This window comes from Pyrgilauda ruficollis, unplaced genomic scaffold (genome assembly GCF_017590135.1).
Source record: "Pyrgilauda ruficollis isolate IOZ18807 unplaced genomic scaffold, ASM1759013v1 scaffold43, whole genome shotgun sequence".
NCBI classification, from domain to species: Eukaryota; Metazoa; Chordata; class Aves; order Passeriformes; family Passeridae; genus Pyrgilauda; species Pyrgilauda ruficollis.
The window spans coordinates 7,951,865-7,978,551 of NW_024525823.1; the positions used below are offsets into that span (position 1 = coordinate 7,951,865).

The 26,687-nt window shown below is 40.9% G+C and overlaps 1 protein-coding gene across 3 annotated transcripts in view; it reads left to right on the forward strand.

The window, feature by feature from the left end:
* FIG4 (FIG4 phosphoinositide 5-phosphatase) overlaps positions 1-7,101 on the forward strand; it is a 50,703-nt gene extending 43,602 nt beyond the window's left edge. For all 3 annotated transcript variants that reach the window (XM_041478156.1, XM_041478158.1, XM_041478159.1), the window contains 2 exons: positions 731-820; positions 6,352-7,101. In XM_041478156.1, coding sequence (XP_041334090.1) covers positions 731-820; positions 6,352-6,529 — 268 coding nt within the window. In that variant the 3' untranslated portion in view covers positions 6,530-7,101. The remainder of the gene's footprint in view (positions 1-730; positions 821-6,351) is intronic.
* Positions 7,102-26,687: the final 19,586 nt, after the last annotated feature.

Genomic DNA, 26,687 nt, shown 5'->3' on the forward strand with positions numbered 1-26,687 from the left:
CTCTGCCTCAGAAAATTAAACTAGTAAATCAAAACTGACATTTACTTGTCTTTTCAATGGCACAAATTGAGTGCAAGATAGCTACATATATTTACATTTGAAACTGTCTGACTTTTCCTCCTATCCTGAGTGATTAAGATTAGTGATAAACTGCTTTTCAGAAGATTTTTTTCCACTTCATTGCCAAGGAAAAAAAAAAAAAAAAGACAGTATTTTCCATTGGCAGTGTCTTCCAGCAAATATTTGGAGATGGAGAAATTGTCCCAAAAGGTTGTGGTTGTAAATAAGGGATCTGAGCTAACAGCATTTCAGATGAATGAACTAGATTGAATTCAGCTAAGGACTGACTTAAATCTGAAACTTGAGAAACTTTGTGTCTTTTGCTGATTTTTCCATAGGCTGTTCCTCTGACTGATTGCTTTGAGAAAGACATAGGAAATTGACTGCAGAGGGCTGCCTGTTTCTTAGGAGAGGACTGTTTCTTGCCGTGACATACTGGGTGACACCAATTGATAAGCAAATTTTATTTCAAAGGAGGTTCTGAGTTCATTCGTACACCCTCTATGAACTTTTAAAAATGTCTTGTTCACCAGAGAAGTACATCATGATCAGTGACTTACATAGTAGGACTAAAAATATAATTTCTTAGTGTAATTTTTTTGTTTGATGACTTTTGGGGGATAGTTCTTTTATTTCTTTCATTTAGTCTTCAAGCTACTGCTTTTCACAGGTTTGTTCAGCTGGGACAGAGTCAGCATAAACAAGACAAGGGCAGCCAGCAATTTTATTCAAAACGCCCCTTGGATAAGGTCATAAATTTGTAAGTATTCTTTTTCTTTTTCCCTTTAGACTGATTTTGCTTTTGTCGTTAGATATGAAAAGTGATCAGGTAAATTTGATGTTAAATTGCTTTAGAGTCACACTTCCATTTTCTTCACTGCATAGGGAGTTTCAATGCATAGCATGAAGAACTGCATTTTTGGTTTTTTAAGGGTTTGTGTTTTTTGGGAGTTTGGTTTTTGTTTGTGTTATTTTGGGGAGTCTTGTTTTTTGTTTTCTTTTTTAGTTTTTGTAGTATCAAGGGGTTTCTTTTAAAAGTCTTAGCAATCCTGAATTAACAGAAAATGCTAAATCTACTGAGTTTAGAGGGCAATTTCTTCTTGCTTACTCTCCACTAGAAAACATTCAAAGTTGCATTTGAATCTTCTTAGTACTAGTGTATAAAAAGGGTCATGGTGTTATCCAAATGTGATACTAATATTGAACCAGGTCTTAAAATTTAGATTATCAAGTACTACCTTCCCAGTTGACATCTTCCTGTAGTGTAGGCAGCTTAAAGTTTCACCAAGACAAGGCAGAAATTTATTTACTTCTGTCCCTAGTACATGATCCTTTATCCAACAGCATGGCCACTTCTTAGAACTGCAAAAGCTTTTCTGCATCTGTTGATTTACAGAAGTCTCAGCTTTGTTTCCTGCACTACCTCTTGTCCACCCTTCTGTGCTGGTGATGTGAGGAAACCTTAAACACAGCATTTATACCTAAGCAGGGAGAGAGACTAGGTGAGTCTCAGCTGGGCTGGGAAAGAATGACATGAAGCAGATGTGATGCTGTGTATGAGACAATACTGTCTAATAGCAGTGTTTAGTCACTTGGTATTACCTACATTTAAAGTGCTGATACCACATTTGTAGGTAAATGAGCCTGTAGTTTTATAATAAAACATGTATAATGTGTATTAAAGTAGTAAATTAGATTGGCAAACTGTAAAACTGTTTTTCAATATGAGGGAGCAAGCCTGAGTGTTTTAAATGGACATGTTTATTAAGAAAATACTTTGTAAGAAGAAGAATAATTTTGCTATGAATTAAGGCAATTTATTTTTTGTAATTGCAAAATCTCCCAGCATGTAAGACAGTCTAGGAGATAATCATTCCTTTCTTACCCCTTTAAATGTAAATTTTTTTCCCCAATGCTCAGCTGCTGTAAAATGAACACAATAAACAGAGTCTCTACACAGAATTCTGGTGGCCTTGGGATAGTCACATGTTAATTTCTCTCTTTTCCCAAGTGTAATTTACATGTGTTTCTGAACAGTAGAAGTGTAAAAGTCATAGGGCACACAAATCTGTGCCTCCTGTCACTCCTTCTTTCGAAGTCATGTCAATCATCTCTCCTTGCCAATTCTTCCAAACATGTTCCTCTGTGCAGATGAGAGAGGAAATAGAATATCTTAGAGCTAGTGATTTCTTTTTTAGTACAGTATATCCCTAGACTGCTTAAAAATTTTCTTTGGGTTTTTTCTGTAACTTTTTTTAAATGTTTAAATACTGTTAGGATGGTGACAGATTGGCTACATTTGTGACTTTAACTAAAAGAACATTCTTAAAAGGCATGTTGTTCAACTCTGAAACAAGGAAGCTTTCTCTTACTGACTTTGAATTGCTGCTCTGAATCAGGAATTTCCTTGGAGAATATTAACTTTTGAGAAATATAATAGAATGAACATAAGTGTACTCAAGATTAGGGAGAGAGGGAGGGTTTTCAGTAAGAGCAGCTGAGGCACAGCTTGCACTTGTTTCTCAAGGAGCTCTTGAAGAAATTAAAAAATTATACTAACTTTTATTAATTTGATGTTAGATGCCTTTTAAATTGAAAAAAAATCTGACAAATTTAATTCCCAAGTGGTTGCTTCATATATGATACAAATGCAATCAAATCCTAGTTCTTTTCATAGTAAAATTAGGTACTCAGTCTAAAACTTTGGGTTCCTATCAGCAGTGAGATATAAGTTTAAGTTTAGGTTAGTTGTCTTTTCCACACTTCTCAAGAAAATCTTTTTTAATAACCTCACATTTCACAATTTTAAACACTTAACCATTTTAATTAAATACTAGAAGCCATTACAAAAGAAGAAATATTTCTTATTTTTATGTCGCTGCAGTGATATTTCTGAATTCAAATATGAGTTTTATAAATACTGAAGAGAAGGTTCAGTCTTTAATTCTTTCTTGAATTTTGAAACTGTTAAGTATAGACTAGAAGTAAAAAATGGGGACTTGAACAGGGACCAAAGTGATGCAGTGAAATAATACTGAAGTTGAGTGGAGGATGTGGAAGGATATTGAAGTTCTTCTTTTTGTTCTTAGAAATTCCATGAAAGAAAAAATGGTGGAATTATACTTAGGGCTAAATAGAGCTAAACAGAGCTGGACTACCTTTAGCACAATCTATTATAATGTATATGAAGACAGACTCTTAAGTACTGTAGTGTAATTACTGTTGGCTGACACAGTGCACCTGTTCCTAATTCCCTAGTATTCATTCTGGTATGATATAAATAATACTGTTGTAAAAATACACTCTCAAAACCTTTTTAAAGGTACTTCATACATTTATCTAGGAGTACAAGAAACTTTATTTCCTTCTGAAAAGGGAACTGAGTGTTTTGATTCCCTGTAGCACAAAAGAAGAGTGTGGGCATGCTTAAACATCATCCTACCAAAGAGTGGTTGGTGCATACATCAGGGTCCAAGCTGTCTTCAGTGCCTGTGCTTCAGGTCAGGTCACAGAATGCTATGGACTCTTAATGACCATCCAGTTCTCCAACCCCCTGCCATGGGCAGGGACAATTTCCACTAGACCAGGTTGCTCAAAGCCCCATCCAGCCTGGCCTTGAACACTGCCAGGGATGGGGCAAACACGACTTCTCTGGTGACTTGTTCCAGTGCCTCTCTGCCCTCACAGTGAAGGATTTCCACCTACTGCCTAAGTCAGACCTTCTTTCAGTTTAAAGCCATTCCCCCATGGCCCACCACTTCATGCCCTTTAAAAAGTCCCTCTGCAGCTCTCTTGCAGCCCCCTCTAGGCACTGGAAGGTGATACAAGGTCTCCCTGGAGCCTCCTCATCTCTGTACTGAGCAACCCCAACTCTCTCAGCCTGTCTTCATGGGAGAGGTACTCTAGCCCCCTGATCATCTTCATGGGTGTTTGCTTAGGATTCAAACAAGGTGAAAAAGTAGATTTTGTTTACTTTTTAGATATGCTTCAGAGACTTGAGGAGAACAAATGCAGTGTTGAAACAAATGCAGTGGCTTTCTGGTGACTGCTATATGTCTGAGAGCTAATCTACATCACCATGAACTTTTCCTTGGAAGTATTGAACATCCTCATTATAATGGAAGGTTTTAACCATATCTTTTAATGTAGAGACAATGATATTCTTGGTGAAACCATAACACCAGGAAGCCTGCTCATAAGTGGGATGAAAATAATTGAAAATTGTGTGTCAAGGGTGCTGTCCTTCATGACATAAAGCTTATGTTCCTGTCTACGTAATTTTCACTGGGAGGCCATAAAGCTACAGGTCTCTAGGGAAACCTGATAGCCAAGTCATAAATAACGTGCTCTCCTTCATGACTATTGTAAGATATTAAACTTATTAAGTAAAATAGATTTTTGCATGAATATGTTAGAGAAATAACTTTTAATTAAATGACTGGATAATGCAAGCACTCTGCAAATAGTTACAGCTTAATACAGGGTTATTAATCAAAGTTGGCACTCATGAACATGTGGTTCTTTCAATATATTTTTATCACGTTGATGCAAGTAGGAGGAAAATTGAGATTTGGTTATTAAATGCTCAAAATTAAATGCACTTTGCTGCCCAGCTTCCATTGTACCTAAGGAAAGGATTTTTGAGTCATTAGTGCTTCAGAAATGTCATATCTTTAGAAACCAATCAATAAATAGAGAAGGCATCAATTTAGTGTAATGGCTCTGTTTTGCTCTTTACTTAATTGCCCACTTGCTAGTGGACCAGACAGACCAGTTATATTTGATTAAGTGACACCTTTGTTGTTAGATAGTGGCATTGATAAGTTAGTACAGTGTGCTAGTGTCAAATGCCATTGCTAGAGTCTCAGTTTGGATGCTTTACACTGGTTAAATAAGTACTGCAGAAACTACGGATGCTTTGAAAAACAATCTACTTTTAAAGCATCTAGACTAAGGTTATTTACCAGTTCTGAATAAATAAATTAGAAGGGATAATGAGAAGAAACTATCACATTGTTGAGGAAAAAAAAATATGTTTTAGAGTATGTGGCCAAACTCTGTGGGGGACCAGTGATTTTATTGTCTCAAGTTCAATAGCATACTTGTATAAGTATTCTGTCATTGCAATCAAAGAGTAATCAAATTAATGTATGGCTATGCAAAGTTGAAATATAGAATTGAAAAGTATTACTTTAATCTGGAAACATTTTTGCTTTATGTACTGTATTCCAGTTGTACTGGAATATAGGCACATTGTAACCTATATGACACGCTGCAATAATTTTTTAAGACTAATGAACTGTCACATGATGAAACATCCAAAATACAATATATTTGACTAAAATAAAAGGCTGCAAAATGAGGGAGCTAGAGTTTTTCATGGTTTTAATGGAGATCCTCATTTAGAAACAGTGTTAAACATTAGTTTGTGCCCATAATGCAAGTAGGAGTTTATTAGGGCATTTTATTTATAGACGGGCTTTCCCTTTGCTCAAGTGTTCTAGTTCCTGTTTTTTCACCTTCAAAAGAAGAGATTCTATGCATAAAAATAACTTTCTTGTCTCCTGAAAAGCACACAGGTAGTGAGTCATGACTCTGGCTTCTGTAGAATATGGCAATGATGCTAATATCTGAATCTTCATTGCATTTGGGCTGGTTGGTGTTTGCTTTATGAAATAGTGAGCTTTGACAGTAAGTTGCCACTTTACTTTCTTACCTGGGAAGCTTTGAGCCCAAAAATATGTCTGTTAGGACTCAAATATGTTATTTGTTGGACAAAGTAGATTTTAAAAATATTTTCATAAAATATCTGAGTGCTGTTGCTTATAATAAATTGTCTGCTTCCTGATAATTAGATGGAAATTTCTTTCCTAATTAATCCTTTGTCTGTGTTGGCTCAGAGTATAATGACTTGTTATAATTGCTACTAAGTGGAAGCTCAATGAAGTCTTTCTTTTATCTGCTATAATGCATGGCACAGATCTACTTTAGCTGGGGTACTTAGTGACCGTAGCAGATCTGAGGAAGGATGAAGAAATGAGGGCAGGGCAAAGGGAAGTAAGAAGGTATTCTGTAATGGGATTAATGACAACTTACCTAATTACCCTACTTGGAAAGCTGGGTCTTACCAGGTCTGCAGTAGTGATAAAAATCGAGGTAAATTAATTATCTACTGGGAACTTGCCCTCTCATTGACTCTTCTGTAAATTTCAAGGAAAATAAATACTCCTCTCAATCTGTGAAAATTTTTACCTAAAGCTCCAAATATTTTGCATGTTTGGTTTTTTCCAGAATACCCATCTCCTCCTTTTCTCAAGACAATATTTACGAAGTCCAGCCTCCAAGAGCTGATAGGAAATCGATAGAGATTTTCCATGCACACATTCAGGCTGGAAGAGGAAACATGCAGCCCCTGGGAAGAGATGACTTCCTCATGTACAGAGAGTACATTCGAAACAGATACATGTAGATCCAAGCCGGATTCTCCTGCCAAATCGACTGGACTGATAAGTCACAAAAATAATTTTAGAAAGGAAATCTAGTTTTGTTATTTGTTACTAACTTTTCTATTTATTCTTTATTCTTATCCATTTATTGTATTGTGCTTTAGGGGAAAAGGTGGTTTAATAGCTGATTTAAAAGGTTATTTAATATCTTTTAGCTGAAAGTGTATCCTAAGAGACTAAGTGAATAATCAGAGCACCCAGAGTCACTGGAGAGTATGTAGCAATTTGTGGCAAAGAAAATATGGCATCTTTAACTTTTTTATATTAATTTCTTACATTGTTATGTTTGCTAATAAAACTGAAGTGATTTGTACACAAGAATCAGAAGAGAATAGTTTTCTTCCTCTTTCTTCCCTGACAGAAAACAATCTTCTTTTACAGCAGAATATTTTCTGATATTTCTTGAGGTTTTTAGCAAAGTTAAGTACTAGAATGACTGCTTGCACTTTTCTGCTTTCTTAAGCAAATGTGAAAAATATGTGGCTTATGTCAAAATCAAAATTTGCATCAACACCAATAAACTTTGTAACCTTAATATGTGTCAAAACTAATGTCACTGGTGCTGGTAGCTGCAGAATCTGTGCCACATGCTGCAGGGTGAAGATGGTTTGTGACTAATTACCACAGGTTTCTAGTACAAGTCTGAGGAGAACCCCATAATGACTGCATCAGCAAATGAGGGAATGCTCTTCACATTACTGGGTTTGGACACCTGGGGAGTGCCAAACCATCCTGTCATTTTTCTGTATGACAGGCACTATCTTTTGAAGCATACTCTTCCCATCCCTGTGTTTGTCCTCCTGTGAGATGCCTTCAGATTCAAGCCTGGAGCCTCCAGGGAAAGTGACCGGATCAGCTGGGGTGATCATGCAAGAGGAAGCAGGATTTGGGTTAGGCAAGACTGAACATCATTTCCTGTGCTGGGTAAGAGGTGAAGAGGCAGCAGATGTCTAAACAGGTTCTTTTGGGCTTGTAAGTAAAACATTTTTCAAATAAAAATAAAAAGGAAGGGAGGAAGCCTGCTATTTGCAATTGCAAGCTATAATTCCCAGCACTTTGTAGCCCTTTGCCTTGAAGAATACTGACAGTATCAGCAGCGTTCTTGACAGAACATTTTGTTCCACAGGCTTCTACAGACCATGTTTCAGAATTTTCTGGAATAGCAGAATAACTGTTTTAGGGATGCAGCCAACTGCATGTAACAGATGTAGAGAACACGTTTGTGTTCACAGTAAATTGCTTTTTAGGCAGCTGCTGTAGATTTGTGGCTGCTCCCTGCAAACATGTTTGCATATATTCTTTGAATATTTTATGCAGTAAGTTGCACCTCTGTCAGTAATTCAATATAAGAAAAGATGCAGTGGGTAAGGGGAAAAAAGGCTTCTTGTGATACAAGTTTGTGTGTCTCAGGAAAGGACTTGCATGCAGTCATGGTACCTTGAGTTACCAGAGCATTTTGGTGTCCATTCTCTTTTGTTAATTGTTTTGAGCCAAATGATTGTATTTTAGGAGATGCAAGAATGAATTGTCACTTTAGATAATACTTCATTGCAATTGTCAATGTCTTTTTCCTCTGGAAAAATAAAATATACTGAATTTTTTGCCCAATATGAAAATAATTAGAAGGAATAAATGCTTGCTTTGAAAAAATGTAGAGCTGGAATTTATGTCTTAGTGAGACAAGCGCACACTTTCCTTAATGCACTTAAACTATTGCAAGGAATGTTTTTTAGACTATCACAGACCTTACTTTTGTTGTTGATAGATACTGGTAATTCATAAAAGTTACCCTTGAAATTGCACCACTTACCCACAGATAACTCAGAAGATGAAACTCCCTTTTCAGCAACCAATTATGTTTTTGCAAAATTTAGGGATAGTAATGATTTTGCATCTCTAGGAGAAAATATGTTAAGCCCTCAGCAATTTGGACACTCCTCAAAGAAGACGATTGAAGGAGATTGGTTTACAGTTCTGAGAGCTGAATGACACCTCAGTGATGTGTGTGATCTACCATCAGCATACTCTTAGCAGCTGTTCAGAATGCTTCCAAGTGCCAATGTCAACTTTCAATAGGATTGTTTAAAGAAAAAAAGAGTCCAATGCACAAAGCAAGACTCCCAGCTTAACCCTGAGTAAACTCAACAGTCTAAGTGGACCTGCTGCCTAATGCACATAAATTATTATTTAAAATAGAAATACACTCCATCACTCATCTAACAAGTTCAGCTGGATAAAGGGCTCTCAAGGTGCTGCCTCTGCATCCACCTACTTTATCCCATTCTTGTGATAATAAGGTTCAGTTCTCAAGAGTGTTAGAAGTTCTCAGTAGATTTGAGATATTTTCCCTTTTAGAAGCAGAAGAAAAAGTGTGTAAAATAAGAATAAACATGAAAAGAGTGGGCTGTGTTGGCTCTGAAGAATAACATGGTGTTCTTCTTCACTCTTTAAACCATATGGACAAAAGAAATATTTGAGAAATTTGTTGATTTTTTTCCTCCACAATATGTTTAGCTTGTTTCAGTGTGTTTAAAGGTTATATTGCAATACCATCCCAAAATGTACACCTGGAAAATAATGACTTTGGGTTCTTTTCCTGCAGAATCAGGAAGCACAGATATCAAATTAGGACTGATTTGGTCATTTCTGTGCCACTTCTATGCCAGTGGATTTTGATGACGGTCCAACAGCTTAAGCTTTATGCTGTGACTGCAGGAGCAGTTTTTTTCCACAATTTTCATTGGTAATTTCCCCTCCTTGTGAGTCCTGTGTCCACTTGCAAAACCCACTGACTCTTTGTTCTGTTCCTCTCATTTTCCAGAGGGACTCATCTGTGGTCCTAAAATAGGACCTTTCAATGTTCACACAGCTGCCAGGAGGAAGAAGCTTAAGAGCTGTGTATAATTCTGGGGTGACAGTGGTGGCATCTCTTTATTTTGTTACTGACTTCCTGAGATTTTTCTGCATCATCCAGAAAGGTTCTCTTGGCTTTCACAGACTTCACTTCTATAAACTCCAGTGCATATGCCCTGTCAAATAGTCGTGTTTTACAGTCAGAGGAAATACCAGCTTCACTCAGGAGATCATTTCGTTCTCCGTAGTGGTTTCACCCTATCAGTAACTACATGAACAAGTCCAGTTCACTGAGGGTAAAACTGAGGTATGTACACAGGAGTGTTCCATTTGCTGGCATAGTTTCAATCCAAGTGATTGCCTAGAGGCTGATAGGGAGAAATACAATGTGCTTGGCTTCCAAATACCTCCCTCTGTCTTGTCTATATTTAAAAACCTAATTAAAGTTGTCACTTTTGGTGGTGATTCAGAAGTAATATGAAGCTAGTGCATAAAGTTACAAAATATTAATAATAAAAAAATCCTACACTGAAATTACAACCCTTGCAAATATTGATAATCAGCAGTCCCCTTCTGGAGTTCCTAAATCTACCTGCTAAGAAAAACCATTGCAGCTGCTGATCTCTCCACTAGAATCAAGCAAGAGAGTGCTGAGAAAAGTCATGAAAAACAATGTTTAGTATAATATATTAAACAATGTTAAGTTACATAATAACTTATGTATTGCTTCTCCAGAAAGACATGCTCTTTGCATGACCCAGGGTTTGACTAGAACACTAATATTCCTTTTTTTAAAAAACATTTGTCTTGTAGCATAGAGAGATAGTGTGGTCAAGGTAGGACAGCCAACAGCATGGTATGAACCATGTCTGATGCTCCATTTGCATTTCCCCATTCTAGATGGGTTGTGCTGCCAGCACTAAAGCCCAGTATGGTTTTCAGTCATTGCAATAGCCACATCTCATTTCCAGAGAGATTCAGCTGTGGCCCTAAAATAGGTCTGTTATTTTGTATTCCCTGACAGCTCAGGTACTCTTTTTTTCTTTTTATTTTTTTTTTTTTCCATAGGGGTTATCTTTTTTTAATTTCCCTTCTTTTTCTTCTGATTTTTTGGTAGTATGTTTGATGTTTTCAGCATCTGTGGTTCAGAATCCTTTTTCTCACATGTAGCTGTGCCTCAAGCTGTAGTTTTCCTGCTATATCCATCTCCTCCTTTTGGAGTTTTCACTTCTTGAAGCAAAACTCTGTAGTTGTAATACACTGTCTTGCTTGTTTTATTACCGATTTATTCTGATTTGCCATCAATGAGATAATGTAACTTTTCTTAACTTGTTTGATTTTCTACCTACTTCCCTGGAAATACAAAAATGTGGATTTATGTAAAGAGGAGAAAATAAAAGGAGAAACTAAAGAAAGTGGTAAGATTTTGACTCTCAGTCAAACTTAAACCTTGCATGGAGACATTCTCCGCAGGCCAGAACTTCCGTAGTAGCTTCTCCCATGATAAAATTAAATACCCTGTGCTCGCCTCTTCCTGGGTTTTCCTCAGATCAGACTATTCGATAATTGACTCAGATGCTCACAAGTCTAAGCTATGAAACCTGATGCTGGGTTTGAGGTTCTACACTATATTTTGAGGGATTTTTGAAATTTTTCTCCTCCACAGCTTGCAAGGGTATTTTGTAGGCTCATTAACTCCCTTCTTAGCAAGAAAGGGATCACTCAGTTAAAACCTTTCCTAAGAGAGGCAGGATTTTAAGAGACCAGTTCCTGGTAGAAAATCCTTTTCCCCAGATGCTCTGATAACCTTTTTGCCGTAAGTCCTACAGGAGGTGTTTAGGTATTTTTCCTTCTCATCTCCCTTCTTTCCACATAAATCACAGCCTTTACAGTGGGCTTGATACCAGGAGTGAGCAAGAGCTGAAATGTATCTCAGTGAGGCAAGGGGAAAGCAAAAGGGCAAATAAGGGAAGAGCTGGAGCCGTCTGGGTGAAAAGAGAGAGTTGGACGCCAGTGAGGTGTATTTGAATAAGCAAGCTGATGCACAGGGAAGAGTAGATTGGCAAGGAGGCTGCAGTTTAGTTGCTAGGAAGTGCAGAAGAGCTGTGCACGCACCTGGGCACAGGCGCAGCGCTCGCTCTCACGTTGCCGGCCGGGTGGGCAGGTTGAGGGTGCGGAGCCGGAGCTCCCGGAGTGGCAGAGCCCAGCTCAGTGTGTGAGCATGGCCCAACACGCTCAGGGACACGTGGAGCAGAGGGCTTGTGCTGCTGTGGCAGGGAGGAGGCTGGGTCAGAGCACATGGAAAACAAGCGGCGAGCCTGCCATTGAGACATACCCATATCCACATGAGCCCTGACGGGAGTCACAGCAGTCATTTGGAAGACACGTGTGCCAAGGCTGATTTGAATTTCCAAAGGTCACATTTCTCATTCTCTGCGTACCAGGATTCTCATTAACAAGTGTCTCCAGCTGGCCCTGTGCAATGTCCTCAGGACATGCTGTTGTAACCAAGTCGTGCACACAGGCTTCCCCCAAGGCTTCAGTCTCATGTCACTGCTTTCCACTTCTAGGGTGTTGTAGGAGAGGGGGCTGTGTCCTGGACACACTACATAGGGGATCAGATTTTGACCTAGCAGGCACATCCTGCTAAGTGCTGCACAAAATGTATGGAGCGGCTTTCTGGAGGTGTATGCTGGTTTGTAGCACCATCTGGTTGAATTCCCCCTTACCTGGTGGCAGTGGCATCAAAGCCAGGTAGGCTATAAACAGAAAGGAGGGCTTCCAGTCAGATCACCTCTCCTGGGGGACAAGAAGTTACCCCTCTGCAGGAGTTTATTTCTCCTCATTGTGCCTCCTTGGAGGTACATACACAAATGGCTTAGCCAAAACATCTGCACTTAAAAAACTAAAATTAGATGAGTCCCTCAGTAGCCTTTATAAAACCTGGCAGAGCTGTGAGATAAGTAAACAGCTACATTTTAGGGTCCCTTACAAAAGGATTTTATGGCTTTAGCCTCTGTCTCATCTACTCCAGACACAGCTAGGTACTGCTCTGGTACAATGCCTCTCTAAAATAAGGGCGTCTGCCACCTCAGGGCTACCCTGTGTTGTCAGGAGTAGACAGGACTTCTGACTCACCAGCCAGGCCAGAGAACAGGCTGCTCAGGATTAGAGTATCTTGTCAATCATCACTGGCTTTGAACAAAAAAGGATTTTGTCTGTCTCCATTGCTGATGGGTCATGGTGACCTCTCTGCCTATGTCAGGAGCCTGATGCAGGAACCAGCTCTCCTTAACTCCCCTGGGACTCACAAAGCTTAGCTCTGCTTCTCCTCTGCCTGCTGACAGCATGTTCTCCATCTGCTGCCTTGGCTTGAATCTCTGACGAACACTATGTTATGGAATGCCTTCTCCAGTAACATTTATACCATTAGAGACTCCACAGAATTATCTACTTCCCACTCAATAAATGCTTTCCTTTCAAATGCTGGTTTTGGAGAGTGTTTACCCTGCAGCCTGCTGAGCAAAAGCCATATGGGGAAGTTTCTGAGAGAGCTTCACTCTGCCTGAAGCTCAGGAAAGTGTCATTCACCTGAAGATGAGTTACCTGCCTTTTTGGTCAGAAGTAATTGGTCTCAATTTGGAGTCTTCACTCATCTGCCATATGAATACTACCTGACCCTCATCTACCTCATGTATTCTGCTTTGGGATGTTCAGTATTAAGTCTTTGGATGTTCAGTACTGAGACCCCAGATCACTGAATCTGTTGGTTTGTTTAAATCATCACCACTGATGTCCTCTATTTATTAGATGTTGGTGAATTATTATACTCCCATTTATTAAATGCAGAGCATGCAGTGGTAGCACAAATACTGCATTGGTTAGTTGTTTTTGCAGAGATCCCCTTCAGATTTCTTTTCTTGTAACTTAGATACACGGGGTTTTGCCTGTTTTCACTCTGCATATCGTTGCCATTGTTGATTTTAACAATCTTTCTGCACATCTCCAGTACCATGGGTCTGAGCACAGGGTCATGATTCCTGCTCTGAACAATCACAAAACATCTCTTCACCTTCCAGGTCTATGGCTGCAAATGTGAAGCTGAAAAGTTTAGTCAAGGATATGTTTCTTGCTAATTCTTCTTCTAGGCATTAGTTTGTTCCTTCATTGTTTTTTCTGGACTGCACGTTTGGGCTGATTCAGAACTAGATGTCTCTGATTATATCCCCTGATATTTTCCTCCTTTTAATTTTTTTTTCTTTTTCAGTGATTTGGCTATTAGCTGTGCTTGTAGAAATAGAGGTTGCAGTTCATAAAGGCAGCTAAAATCCTTTCCATGCTTTCAACAGTTTGTCACTGACTGAAATTCCAGCAAGGTCCAAGTGCTGAGGGTGCGGTCCCAAAATACCCTTCTAGGGCCACTTCATCACTTCTGTATAAGAGGAGAGGCTATTCAGAAAAACCCTGAGGAGACATAAGCACAAAATGTCTCTTTCCCCCCTTTATCAAAGTCTTGCCTCTCACAATTCTCTCAGTTCTCTCCTATTGTCCCCTGAAATCTCCGACAGCTCTTCACCCCAGCGCTCACGCAGGGAGCTGCAGACGGGAAAACATTCCCAGACCCCGCCTGTATTCTCAGTGATAGGAGTGTGTTCCAGGCTGAGCATCTCTGCACAGCTGTGTGTCAGCACACAGGGACAGGCAACAGAGATGGGCCAGCTTGTGTTTGGTCACAGCAGGAAGTGGGAGGCATTTTGAAAGAGCATCACTTTTCCCACAGAATTCCCTGAAGCCGAACTGTTTTATTTTCTGTCACAGCATAAGTTTTCCAGTGCAAAATAAAAATATCATTAAAGCACTGTCAGTATTACAAAGTGTTTGTTACAGTATGAATTTTTTGAAAGGAGCTGTTTACCTTGGGCTGATTATTAGCTTAGTCTGTAAATCCCCTGAAAAAATATTTATCCTCAGTGTAAGTGCTGTAACTCGGGGAAGGATACAGTTGCATTCCTCATAAGCATAAGATGTTTTTCAGCTTCTAATTACGGAGCAATCACAACATCCCTATAAGGAAATTAATGAGCTTTCATATTTGTATGTAATGAATGTTTCTCTATGTCTCAGTTCCTTTTTTGTTACTTAAAAAAAGTAATTTTTTACTTAAAAAAAATATTGCCAATGCCTTTCAGAGCTGTGATTTTAGACCATACATTTGCACTCAGCTTAGGGCATTTTGCATATTGTCCTGTTTGTAACACAACAACTCCATGAGCAGGAGCACGAGCAGGAAGTCTCCAGTTCTCATCTGTGCTGAGAACTGCTCCTGGTGTTCTGTATTCTCATCCTTACCCTACCTCAAGGGGCTGTAGTGCAGACTCATGCCAGCCACTTGCTCTTTGAATCCTGACTTCAAGACTGTAAACATCCTCTTTGCTGACAGTCTGCTTCTTGCCAACGTGGTTGTTAAGCTTCCTCACACTCACGCTCCCTTCTTCACTCCCTCATTGCCTTTTCCCTCCTCTGCTTTGTAGTTTGCTCATGCTGGCATGCTATACTCCATGGTCTCCCTTTCAGATCGTCTTCCAATAACCTCAAGGGGGGTTTGGAAACTTGCTATTTGCTTTAACGTGCCTAAAAACTGCTGCTCTCTCTTCAGCCTGGGCAGAACATTCTTCATTTCAAATGACACCAACACAAAGGGAGGTTGCAGCTACAAAGGCTATGATGGAGTTTTAACTCTGGAAACCCAATGGCAGAAGGAAAGTGCAGACATTGCTTGGTCTCTGCCTCATCAGGAAAAACTCACTTGTAAGGACACAGATATCTAGTAGCAAGTCTTTCTCACCTGGAGCTTTGTGGGAATACTTTGAGCTTTGAGTTCAGTGGGAATAGCATCAGGCTTAAAATGTTAAAACATTTCTAAAACTTAAGCATAAAAACTTTCTAAAACCTGTGATACATGGGTAGAATTAGGCCATACTGTATATGCACAGTATTTTCCCCACCCTGTACAGCAGCACCACATTTAACAGCAGCAAGGTTACAGTTTAACCAGGGGCATCATTCCAGTGACACCCTGAACATTCTGCAGACTATGGATGTCTTTTGTTGGCAGTAAAAGTATTATTTTCAACCTATATTAGGCAAGAATAACTGAAAGAATACATTACAAAGTCTATCTTTCATTTACTTAGTTTCCTAGGAAATGCAACCAATAAAATCAATTTCCATCAGAAGGGTATTTTTAGAAGAAGTGGCCTCTTCCCTGGCCAGACTCACAGCTCTCCAGTCATTGCTTTCTGTGCACTTTGCTTTCCCACTTTGTTCTTCTTCTCTTCCTACCTTGCCATCTGAAAATTATTTCTGTGCTCATCTGGGCAGAGCACAGTGGATAGATACCAAAGCCACCATTCCTAGGTGGGGATGTAAGCAGGGAGGAAAGTCCATGTGGAAACCAGAAGGAAGCAAAAGCAATTACCCAGAGTCCTGGTGCTGTGTCTGTGGGCACTGCCTTTCATGGCAGGGTGAAAGAAAGCCTCATCTTCTCCCTCAATTGACAATTGGAAATTTTGTTGACTTTCAGACTGTAAATTTGAGAGTCTGTTCGGGTGGTCCATGGCCAGCACTAAGTCAGTGGGTCCATGGCCCTGCTCTTTAATGCTTCAGACCACACAGCAACCAACAGTGCTGCAAGGTGTGACCTTCTGCACCAACTAAACACAAGGGGAGTGTGAAATGCATATTTCTCTGACATCCTCTAACACAGAGGCCCCAAATCTGGGGATTTTTTGTTTCACATTCCAGCAGGAATGTGATATAATTGTTCTCCCCTTCCTTTTTCCACCATGGCTTCTTCTCATCTGCCTGGTGTTAGCACCTCACTTGCTTTCACTCACATATTTGCACTCTTTTGTCCTAACATCCCCCTGCTGTTCTCTATCTCCCTGTCAAGCAGTGCTGGCCTCATGTCCCTGGGAGGTGCTGCTGGGGAAGGCAGATTCTGGGACACACTGGAGTATCCCTGTATTGAATGAATACTGGAGTATTCATGAGCTCTTTGCTATATTCTCTCTCCCCTGTCCACCTGAGGAGGGGGGTGATAAAGTGGCCTTTGGTGGGCTACTGGTGTCCAGGCAGAGTCAAGCCACCACTGTGGGAAATGTCAGTAGAACCCAGGAGAAATAGCCCAGGTTAAGGTTGAATCATCAAGAGTTAATGACAGAAATTGCATCTATTTTTAAGATTACACAATAGGAAAATACTGACCTGCATTTGGTTTGAATTTGAAGTGGTTTTGGCTTACTTTTCACTTATTTTGAGCTGAAAATGTGCTTATTTTAGAGTATTTATCCTGCAGAATCTGTGACACTTTATCCATCATCCATTGTACACAGTGCACACAGGCATTATAATTACCACAGTATACAACCTGTCACAGTCCCTGTGCATCTTCCTCTGAAATGTATCCCAGGATTGTGCAGATTTATGAAACACTCAGAGGCACATGCATCTCAGACTGTGGTTGTGTTTCCAGCTGTCTTCTCAGCAGCAGTGTAGGAGGCACTGATATCCACTGTGCTTCCCTGACCATTTCCAGAATCCTGATTTTGATTGCTATGCCTTTGCTGAATTTCACTCTTTGGGCTGAAATTTTTTATGGCAGCACAGAAATTCAAGATATGGCAGCAAGAAATTCAAGAGTTGCTGTTGTTTTCATGTTGTTGCTTCAACGTATGTTACTGTCTGCCAGGAGGAAGACAGGGTCCACCCTTTATATATACATTAGATATATAATGTCATATACATATTAGATATTATATTTATGCTGTACTACAATACACTATCCTGCACTATGCTGTAATAGAATAAGTTTTTTAATGTGTTTATATCATTATAATCCAAACTAGATAAACCCTTGTTTGCCCTAGCACTTTAGGAGAGGAGCCAGATGGGCAGGCTTTCAATGGGAGAGTTCTGTTTGTTCATTTGGGCGAGTCCTGCATCATTGCTGGAAAAGGAAAGAAAAGCCATTTTAAGACCTCCCACGTGTCATGGAGCCTTGATTTGGATCCTGAGGGCTCTGTACTATGGGTATTTCTGTCAATGGTGCTGCCTAAATACCTACTAACAAGCACACCCTTAAGTGCTTTGCTGATGGAGGGCCAGAGCTCTTGGCAGTCTCCTGGGCTGAGCCCTCTCCCTCTCCTGCCTGCAAGGCACAGAAAGAACTCAGCTACTTCCTTCAGTCATAAGTATTTCAAAACATTCAGGAGGAAGGGGAGAATGAAACCAAACAATCAACTGGGGACTTCTGTCTCCTTTATCCTCCTCTGACCACCTTTATTTCCTAGCAATTATACTGATTTCAGTATAATAGGCTGCTCTGTGACCTAAATCCAGCAGACTGGGGCCATGGCTGAAATCAGTGTACACACCCACAAACTGACTGAAAGTAACTTGAAGATGACTAGAGAGAAAGCCAAAATCCATCTGAACTCCAAAGATCCACACCATGGCAGGCCAGTGAGTATATATTTTTCTTCATGCACTGCTTCAAATCCTGTTCAAATGGAAGAAGGGAATGTGACTATTTTGACCATTAGAAGAGATGTCCAGGCCACACATCAGCTGCATTTGGCATGGGTTGGGTTCCCTGAACACCATGCATGTATTTCTGGGGGTGATTTTCCACATAAAGAGGCAGGAGCACTGCCAGGTGCAGACCTCAAAGGCACTTCATGCAATGCACAGTGTGCAGTGAGAGCTTCAAAGGATGGAAGCATCAAAGAAAACCTCTGCAGCTGCTGCTGACTGCAGCAAATAGATGAAAGGACAATATCATGAGGATTCTCCTTATTTTTTATTTCTTAACAGGGGATCAAGAAACTGATCAAAATTTCACCTGCATTGAAGTGATGGACTAGACCACAAAAGACTGATATTTTTCCAAGCTGACTGTGTGAATTGATTTTGCAGCCCAGTTCTTAAAGCACTGCCCTGGCACTGTAAGAGAAGGGGATGCACTGGCATCCCTGGAAATGAGGCAGGGTTACCCCTGAAGGGCTCTTGGGGGAGGTGCTGTCAGCACTGTTACAGCAGGGAGGGACTAACAGGCTTGCAGCTCCCTAATACAAGGGAAAAGATGACCAGGATCAGCATTTAATAAGTTTATTCAGCATCTTTTGAACTCACCTGCCCTATTGATGCTTTTTTTTTTTTTTTAATATCATAGACTTGGAAATAATAGCCTTTATTTAAGTGCTTATATTGAGCCATATCAGCACTGCATGTTCCAGCATTAAGGCTTTGAAAGGGATATTTGATATGAGATGATTATTTTCTAAGCCATCAGGTTCAAAAGTAGATTTTTTGGAAATAGGCATGACCAGAGCTGTTTTTTAAAAGTGACCTGCAAACAGCTTTTTAAAACTCAGCAGCTTTGCCTTTTCACAGTATGCTGCCTTATATTCACCAGGAGCTGAGTTTATTTCTGAGTACTGATGTCCTCGATTCTTGATGTCCAGCAACTTAATTTTCTGGGTTTTTCAGGTGCCCTGCCTGTGACTTTGTGAGACTCAAACAGATTTAGGAATTGATAATATCATAAATTATATCATGTTGATTGCAGTTCAGTCTTTCTTTTGAATTTTGTATATGCTAGAAGTCAAGTACTCCAAAAGAGTATTTTGTGTGTTTTGGTGCTAAAAATAAATGACTGTGTAATGAAAGGCATTGTATTTAGCATTAAATTAATGCTAACAGTAATTAAAATGCATTCCTTAATTCTTTACCTTGGATTTTTTGGTGACTCACCTAGTGCCTTTCACTCTGTATCTGGATATTTTTGGAGCATGGATGAATTCCAAGTATGAAATCTCAATTTAGACAGGACAAAAAACATAACAGCAGGTGGGGGAAGTGACCAAAATAAAGGCAAATTTATATCCACTGCTTTGATGAAGAGAGTTCCTTCTTTTCTGCCTCAGTATCTTGACTCCCTGCTCTCAGGAGATGAGGTGTTGCAGCCATGGCTGGGGCAGGCTGGTTTTTCACACATGCTCTTGAGTGAGGATTTGCAGCTCCCCTCCTGGTGCAGCCAGTGCTGTGCTACTCAGTGACCATGTCATGCAGCAGGACTAAAACCCACTGAAAAACCTGCCCTGGGACAGCCACGACCCAAAAGCTCTGCTCCACCTCTGTACCTCTGTGCAGCTGCTGGGATGGGTGACCTGCAAAACTGATGTGTCAAAGCTTGTGTCTGCTTCTGTGTTTAAAAATATATATATATAAGGCCATTATTTCCACTCTCCCAGAACAAGCAAATAGTTTATGAACCCTTCTGAGTCTGTAATCTGGGGCTTGAAGTTTTGGGACCATAAGTGGTTTAGAAGTTTGGAGTCCACACCTTCACAGTGTGATTAAGGTGGTGGTACCTGTGTGGGGCCTACTGGTACAGCACTTATTTTATGAAGTTCCTTCAGTGTCCAAAGAAATTCCAGATCTCTGCTTCCTTCCCCACAATAGGATCTGAAATAACTTTGATTTCTTAAGTGGCCAAACTTTCATATCTTGGTTTTCTGCAGAGCTTTGCAAACGGCTGAGGTGTGATCTGTGGGAACCTGGTGGCACAAAGAAGCCAGGGGAGGTCTGGGAGCAGGCAATGGGAGAGCATGTGTGGAGGTTTGCTGGCTCTTGGCATCTGCTGCCCAGATGAAAATCAAGTTATCCCCATGCCAGAATTTCAGGCAATGCCTTGAAAGCGCAGGGGCAGCACAGCACAGGTTCCCCTCTCACCACAGTGAGGGACGTGGGGGAGAGCCAGTGCCTCCTGTCACTCCTTCACTCCTCTGATAAGAACAAGGGAAGGACTAAATCCCTGCACAGGAGTGCCCTGGTTGTCCATCTGCAACAGGCTGTAGAGAAGCAGCTCCTGCATTTGGAGAGGTCCAATGGGATAAAAAGCCATGTGCCCAAGCAAACAGAAGGTTTTCTGTGCCACATCAACTATCCTGCACTCAACAGGATCACCCAGCTGCTTGCTTCCAGGATTTTTTTAAAGTCCATGGTGCTGCCCAGGAAAGGAATAAAAATGATGTTGTGAAATGTAGAAATGGCATCTAATGGGAGGCATCTAATGAAATCCAGGAGAGCATCACTGGACTGGCAGCTGTGATAACATTCAGGTCCTTACTAGAGGCAGGTATCCTCACAATTACAGATTAGATCAGATCACTTACTGGTGAGAGTAACAAAATTGTGGCTTAACAGTGAGTATTCTTAGAGGAAGGAGAGATATAACCAACAAAGAAAACACCATTAGAAGGTTATCAGTGCACAGAAAAAGGCTTGTGCTTACTTCTGACACTGCACCAGAACTCAAAACCAGCAAAAAGGAGGGCATTACAAATCCACTAGGTGATGCTTCCCTGGAAATCAGCTTCCTGTCTTTTTCAGCCCAGACCTGAAATCTTCCCCCACTCACAGAGCAGGGCAGCAGCTGGTCGTGCCATGGGGATGTGTGGGAACGCAGGACTGGCTCATGTCTAAAGTTACATTGGACACTTTCAGATAAATTAACAAAGATTAATTTTTTTTCACCTTGAGAATCCAAATTAATTTAGAATGTTGTCTGATCTTGATGATCTACAAAATATATTTAACTAGAGATAACTCTAGCCCTTTGGGCATTTAAAAATAAATATTTCTACACCTTTAGATAATAAACACAAGCAAAAGCCATATTAACATTTTAAATGTCAAAAAGATAGCAAGCATAATTTTTGGAGAGCTCTTACAAAGTAACCGGGTTTTTACATCTTTTGACTCCCACGAGGAATTCACAACAAGGTTTTCTGAAACACTTAGTTTCAATACCAAAGTTACTAAACATTTGAGAATGGTATCTGAGCATAAATGGTGTTGTCCTTTCTCTCAATTAATAGATTTTTGTGAGATACTTTAATGTAAAGTGCCAGTGTTTTGAAATGCAAAGAGGAGTGACGCTCTCTCTGAAGTTTATTTGGCTAATGTGTAACTGCAAATAGCAGAAGGTCAATAAACAAGAAGAGCTTCAGGCCTTACAGAAATCACTGACTCATGTTTGATGACACAGAGGTTGCCCAAAAGCCCCCGGGTCCGGGATGAAGCAGGCAAAACACAGTGAAGTTCCATGTGCAGCATCCTCCCACAGTGCAAAGGAAACGTGGATGGGACAGAAATTGCTGCCACCAATCCACTCCTCTGCAGGGAGCGCACAGGGAGAGGGGCTCTGCCGCCCTTCTGGTACCACCTGCCTGGTGAGAGGTGCCTCTGAGGGGTGGACAACAAAAGGGGGCTTTCCAGCTTCCACTGGTGGCATCCCCACTCCCAGCTGTATCACTGCTATGATGTTGGACCCCGTTGTTGTGGGGCTGTGCTGCTGAATTTTTTTTGGCTGATCGGTCAGCTTTTGGATTTGTGCCTGCAAAGTGAAAAACCAGGATCTTGCAATCACTCTGGACCTCACATGGTGGGCTGACTTCTCATGGGGATCTTCCTGAAGAGTAGGACTCTCTCATTCTCTTTCTCTCTGTATGCGTGGCATGCAGGTGTGTGTGTGCATGCATGTAAATAAGGACTAATAATGTCATTAAATTAATTCCTCCTGTTGCTATGGGAACTCACACTATTGACTGAAGAGTATGCAGCAGAAGTAGGTGCTATGGCTAATACCAGAGCAGACCTTTGGATTTATCCTCTAAAACTTTGGGGTTTTTTCCCAAAGCAGACTGCAAAAAAATTTGGCTGGAGCTCCTGAGGCTGGGAAGTGCAAATTAGGAATTGTCGATCTTTTCCCAGCTTGCAAATGAGCCAATCTTCACACCTAATATTAGCAAGCCCCACCTGGCACATGAGCCTGTGCCTGGGGCTGGTTCCCAAGGAGATGAGCAGTGGGCTGGCAGGGTGGCAGGAGCGGGCAGTGCTGAGCATCGGCTCCTTCAACACCTCCCAGTGATCCATTGGCCTGAGGGACAAAAATCAGACCCACCCGAGGAACAAAGGCTTGCAGGGCAGCTGAAGATCCCGAAATCACACTCCCCCATGGCAGGCAGAGTTTTCTCCTGAACTGTCTGTGCTCTCAAATCAGAGTCCCCTCACCGGATGGCAAAGGGACACAACGCCAATGGGCACGATTCTGAAGGTGTCATGGTACCAACGGCCTGGTGGTGAGGAACCCTCTGCTTTGGGCACCACCACTGCCTGCCAGGTTATTAGAAAATAGCAACAACAGCAGAAATAACAGTTAGGAGACATCAGTGAAGGCACAAGCTTTGAATCCCCCCTGCAGCCACTTGCTGCAATCTGACAGCCAGTCAGTTTTTCACCCCATACACCTTGTTAATGCCACAAAAATCACACAAATTCCAAATTGTCACAAAAATCCCTGGTGTCACTCAGTACCAAATCACACACTTTGGAGAACTCCAAGTGTATTTTTCTGCATAGAGGTGTTGGTCCCATCCCATAGAGGTGTCTGATCCCATAACAGAAGGAAAGAAAAATTATCTGCAGTGGTGTGTCTTCTGAGAAGCCATGCTAACGACCTTACTTAGGTTTCCAGTGTATGATTCTTAGCTGCTAAGGCTGTCTGCACATCTTTTTTTAACCACGATGGCTTCTCCCCAACAAAACATGCTGTGGAAGGATTTTTTTGGATTTGGGTTTTTAGTTTAATTGTTTGGTTTTGAGTTTTAACAATGCTTCTGAAACTGCATCTGCAGGAGCTCCCATAGAATGATCTGGATGACATCCAGTTGGCGTCAACATTTCCACCATAAAACTCACAGTCCCAGGCACCACATCACACTTTGGAAAACTGGCCACTTTTAGAGCCCTGAATATACATCTGAGTGCTTGGTACTGCATTCTGTTTGCACAACATAAATGTCAACACAGCCTGACCAAGGGTACCTAGGCAACAGCTAATTTGAGGTCAGTGATTAACTCTTCTTTGTCAGAGTGTAATTTACCATCAAATTATCTCTAGCTGAATATAGCACTTTCTGGATTAAAAAAGGTCTTCTTGCTATTTTAAGACACTGAGAGCCTTTATTAATGGTGGCAAGTAATGTTTGCTGCATTTTCTCCTTTTCCAAATACAGATGTTCATGAGAGGAGCAGTCTCTTAGGGGCAGTGATCCCTAGTCCAGTATTCCCAAGAAGAGGAACTGTAGGCTGAGCTCAGCCACTGCACACCGTGCTGCAGTGTTTGTGGCCATAGAAGGGAGCAATCAATTTTTATTTTCCATGGCACATATACACACTTTCTTGATTAGATAAAAGGTGGATGCTACCAATTAGCACATATATCAACAGTGAAATATTGATGCTCAACTTGGTCTTTGCTCTTTCCCTTCCTACACAGAGCACACTGCTACCTTCAACTCTTCAAATCCCTCATTTCTTCATTAACCTCTAGCTAGGGACCCAACCCATAATTTTGAGTTTAAAGCTCTCCATATCCTAGCACTGTATTCCAAACCCATATTTCTACCTCATAAGGCTTTTTGGAAACAACAGTGAAAAACCTGACATATTAGAAGGTCCTTCCAGTGCTCATGTCAAGAAGCAGGCCCTTCTGCAGGGATTACAGAGGTGAGACAATCGTCCTTCTGCCTGGAAAACTACTCATTTGTGATCTACCTCAGCATGAGCATTTGTGTGGAAGACTCCAGAGCTATGGACATCACACCACGGAGTCCCTGCATTTGGTGCTGCCAAGCTGAGCATGGGTTCACCTGTGGGATGAGGAGGAGGAAAGTTGGAGGTATTGCTTTGTCTGTGGATTTTTCCCAGCCTTTCCCAGCCTTGGGAGATGTAATCATCTCTGCCCCTATGCTCTGCCCTGTAAGCACCCCGCAATGCTAATAACTTCAGCCGTGCCAGCCCTGCCTTTGGTTTTACTATTGTAAAGCTGACATCACCAGGGGGGAAAAAAAACTACAAAAAAAAACTTTCCTGAGAATTTGCAATTCCCTGTTACTGACACAGCTAAATATTCATCAATTTGTTTCTTGCTGGCAGGCACCCAGGTTGTTGAGCAGTAACTGGCTTGTTTTAGACTTGCTTTAATTTGTTCTCTTAGAGGAAATGTCTTCTCTAAGGCTTGCCAAGCTGACAAGTAAAGAAATATGAAACTATATTTGTATTTGGAAGACTCATGTAAAACATGTAAAGAACTAAAATTTAAAATAACAAGGTTTTACATATGTAGATGCTATTGGTTTACACCTGAGTTATTAGTGTCTCTGGGTAATATCTAATTTGATATATAATGTATTTGGCTGGGTTGTATGGATTTGTGCCTGTGATTTCAAATTCCCAGTCCAAGCACCCCAGGACAGCATTCCCACTGGCAGGCAGGGACCTTGCTTTCTCCCCATAATGTGCCCCATTGCTGAAGGTACAGCCTTCCTCTCTGAAGAAGAAAGCAGCAGCCCTTTGCCCACTTTCCTGCCATTAACAGAAAAGATCCCACTTGTTCTACTACATCCTTTTAGGATGCAATCTTCTCAAATGCCTGGGATTTCTTGCAGTTTAGTGACTCAAGGCCACCCAGTGTTTCTTGGCTTCCACCTTGTAATTATGGAAATTGGTTGAGCCCTAGAAGAAATTGCCTAGGGAGATGAGACCAACTCCATCATTGAAATTTTAAGGACAATTTTAAGGGGGTTTTTTTTGAGGGCAAATTGGAAAACCGGCTACAGGGGATAGCTTGAGTACAGTTCATTTTGTACTGGGGCTGTGTGGAGATGTACCAGAGCAAGCACAGGAAACAAAGCCTGACTACAGCCTCACAAGGTGAGTGAAGCTGGAGATTTGCTCCTGCCTCAAACTGGATGCTTCTGTATTACATACAGTGGCTGCTTAATATGGTTGTTGGCACAAATTTTAGGTGGGGCATAATTCATTCCTGTGGGAGATGTGGGGCAGAGAATCAGATTTCCCCTACCATTTCCATAGGGACTTGTTCAGTCATTACATGAGTATCTAAGGGGCTGTGTCTGGGCAAATGTTTTCTCCTAGATTTTATAAAAAGCCCTGCTTGGGTCTCTACAAACAAAGATGTGAGTACCAATTTTTGGGAAAGCATTCTAGGGCAGATCCTTCTTGGGCAGAAGAGCTATTTCAGCCTATCCCTCTGGTCAGACCCATGGTTGAGCTTATTCTATTCTCCAGCTGGACCCTATTCTGAGCTCTACCTGCTCAACAGATCCTCAGCATTGGGATTCCTGGCTAAGAAACAGATCTTGTCCCATTCTGGGGAGGCATGTACCTTACTGTTGTTCCCCAAGCCCTTTATAGGGACTGGCCCGCAGAGCCATGTCTGTGCTGCAGGCAGGGAAATTGCCCATGGGTGATGATGGGGCTGTCTTCTTGCAATTTCTAATAAAGCAATTTCAGGGAGGAAGATGGGCGTAGTGCTTTTTCCACAATGAAATTTATTTTTAGCTGGCATTCTAGTATCTGGAAAAATTGTTCTCAAATTCACTGTTAACTTTAATGAAAAATATCTATCTACACCCTCCTGTGTAGCCACTGTTCATCAACTTATAGGATCACATGGAACAACAGAAACCAGTGTTTTTATTTATTTTAGTGAAATAATTTTGCAGTGTCTTTTTACAAAGCTGCAAAACAACATTTGTTAGGTGAACTCTGGACTTCCTCTCTTAGATGCGCAATTTAAAGCACAGTTTGAAGCCTTTCAAAAACTTTAGCAAAAAGGTTTTGAAAAAGTTTAAAATAATAAGAACAACAAAAGACCTTGTTCTATTACACTTGATGACACATCTAGTGATGAATGACCTTTGTTGCTGCTGCTGTCTTTCCATCAACAGAACAAGCAGGGCAAGGAAGGAAAGGTTGCAAAATATGTGTATTTACCTTCAGCTGATTCATCACTAATCTCTAGAAATAAATAGAGTGGACCAGAGGCTAACTTTTCCAATAAGGGTAAGCAGTTACCATACAAACCCACGTGCAGCTCTTTCCACATCCAAAGTTGCTGGCCTAAGTTCGTCCTTTGGAAGCTAAGCCAGCTCCTCTGCCTCAGCCTGGCTGGCTGCTGGCAGTGGGATTATATGGAAATTGCTAAGCACGTGTTGATAGCTCTCATAATATCTGTGCCCTTTCTAAATGATAATATGAAAGATCAACCTTCAAAAAAGCTCCTCAAAAAATAAACATCTCTGGGTGGTGAATACTCAGAAAAGGCATCTCTGTCTC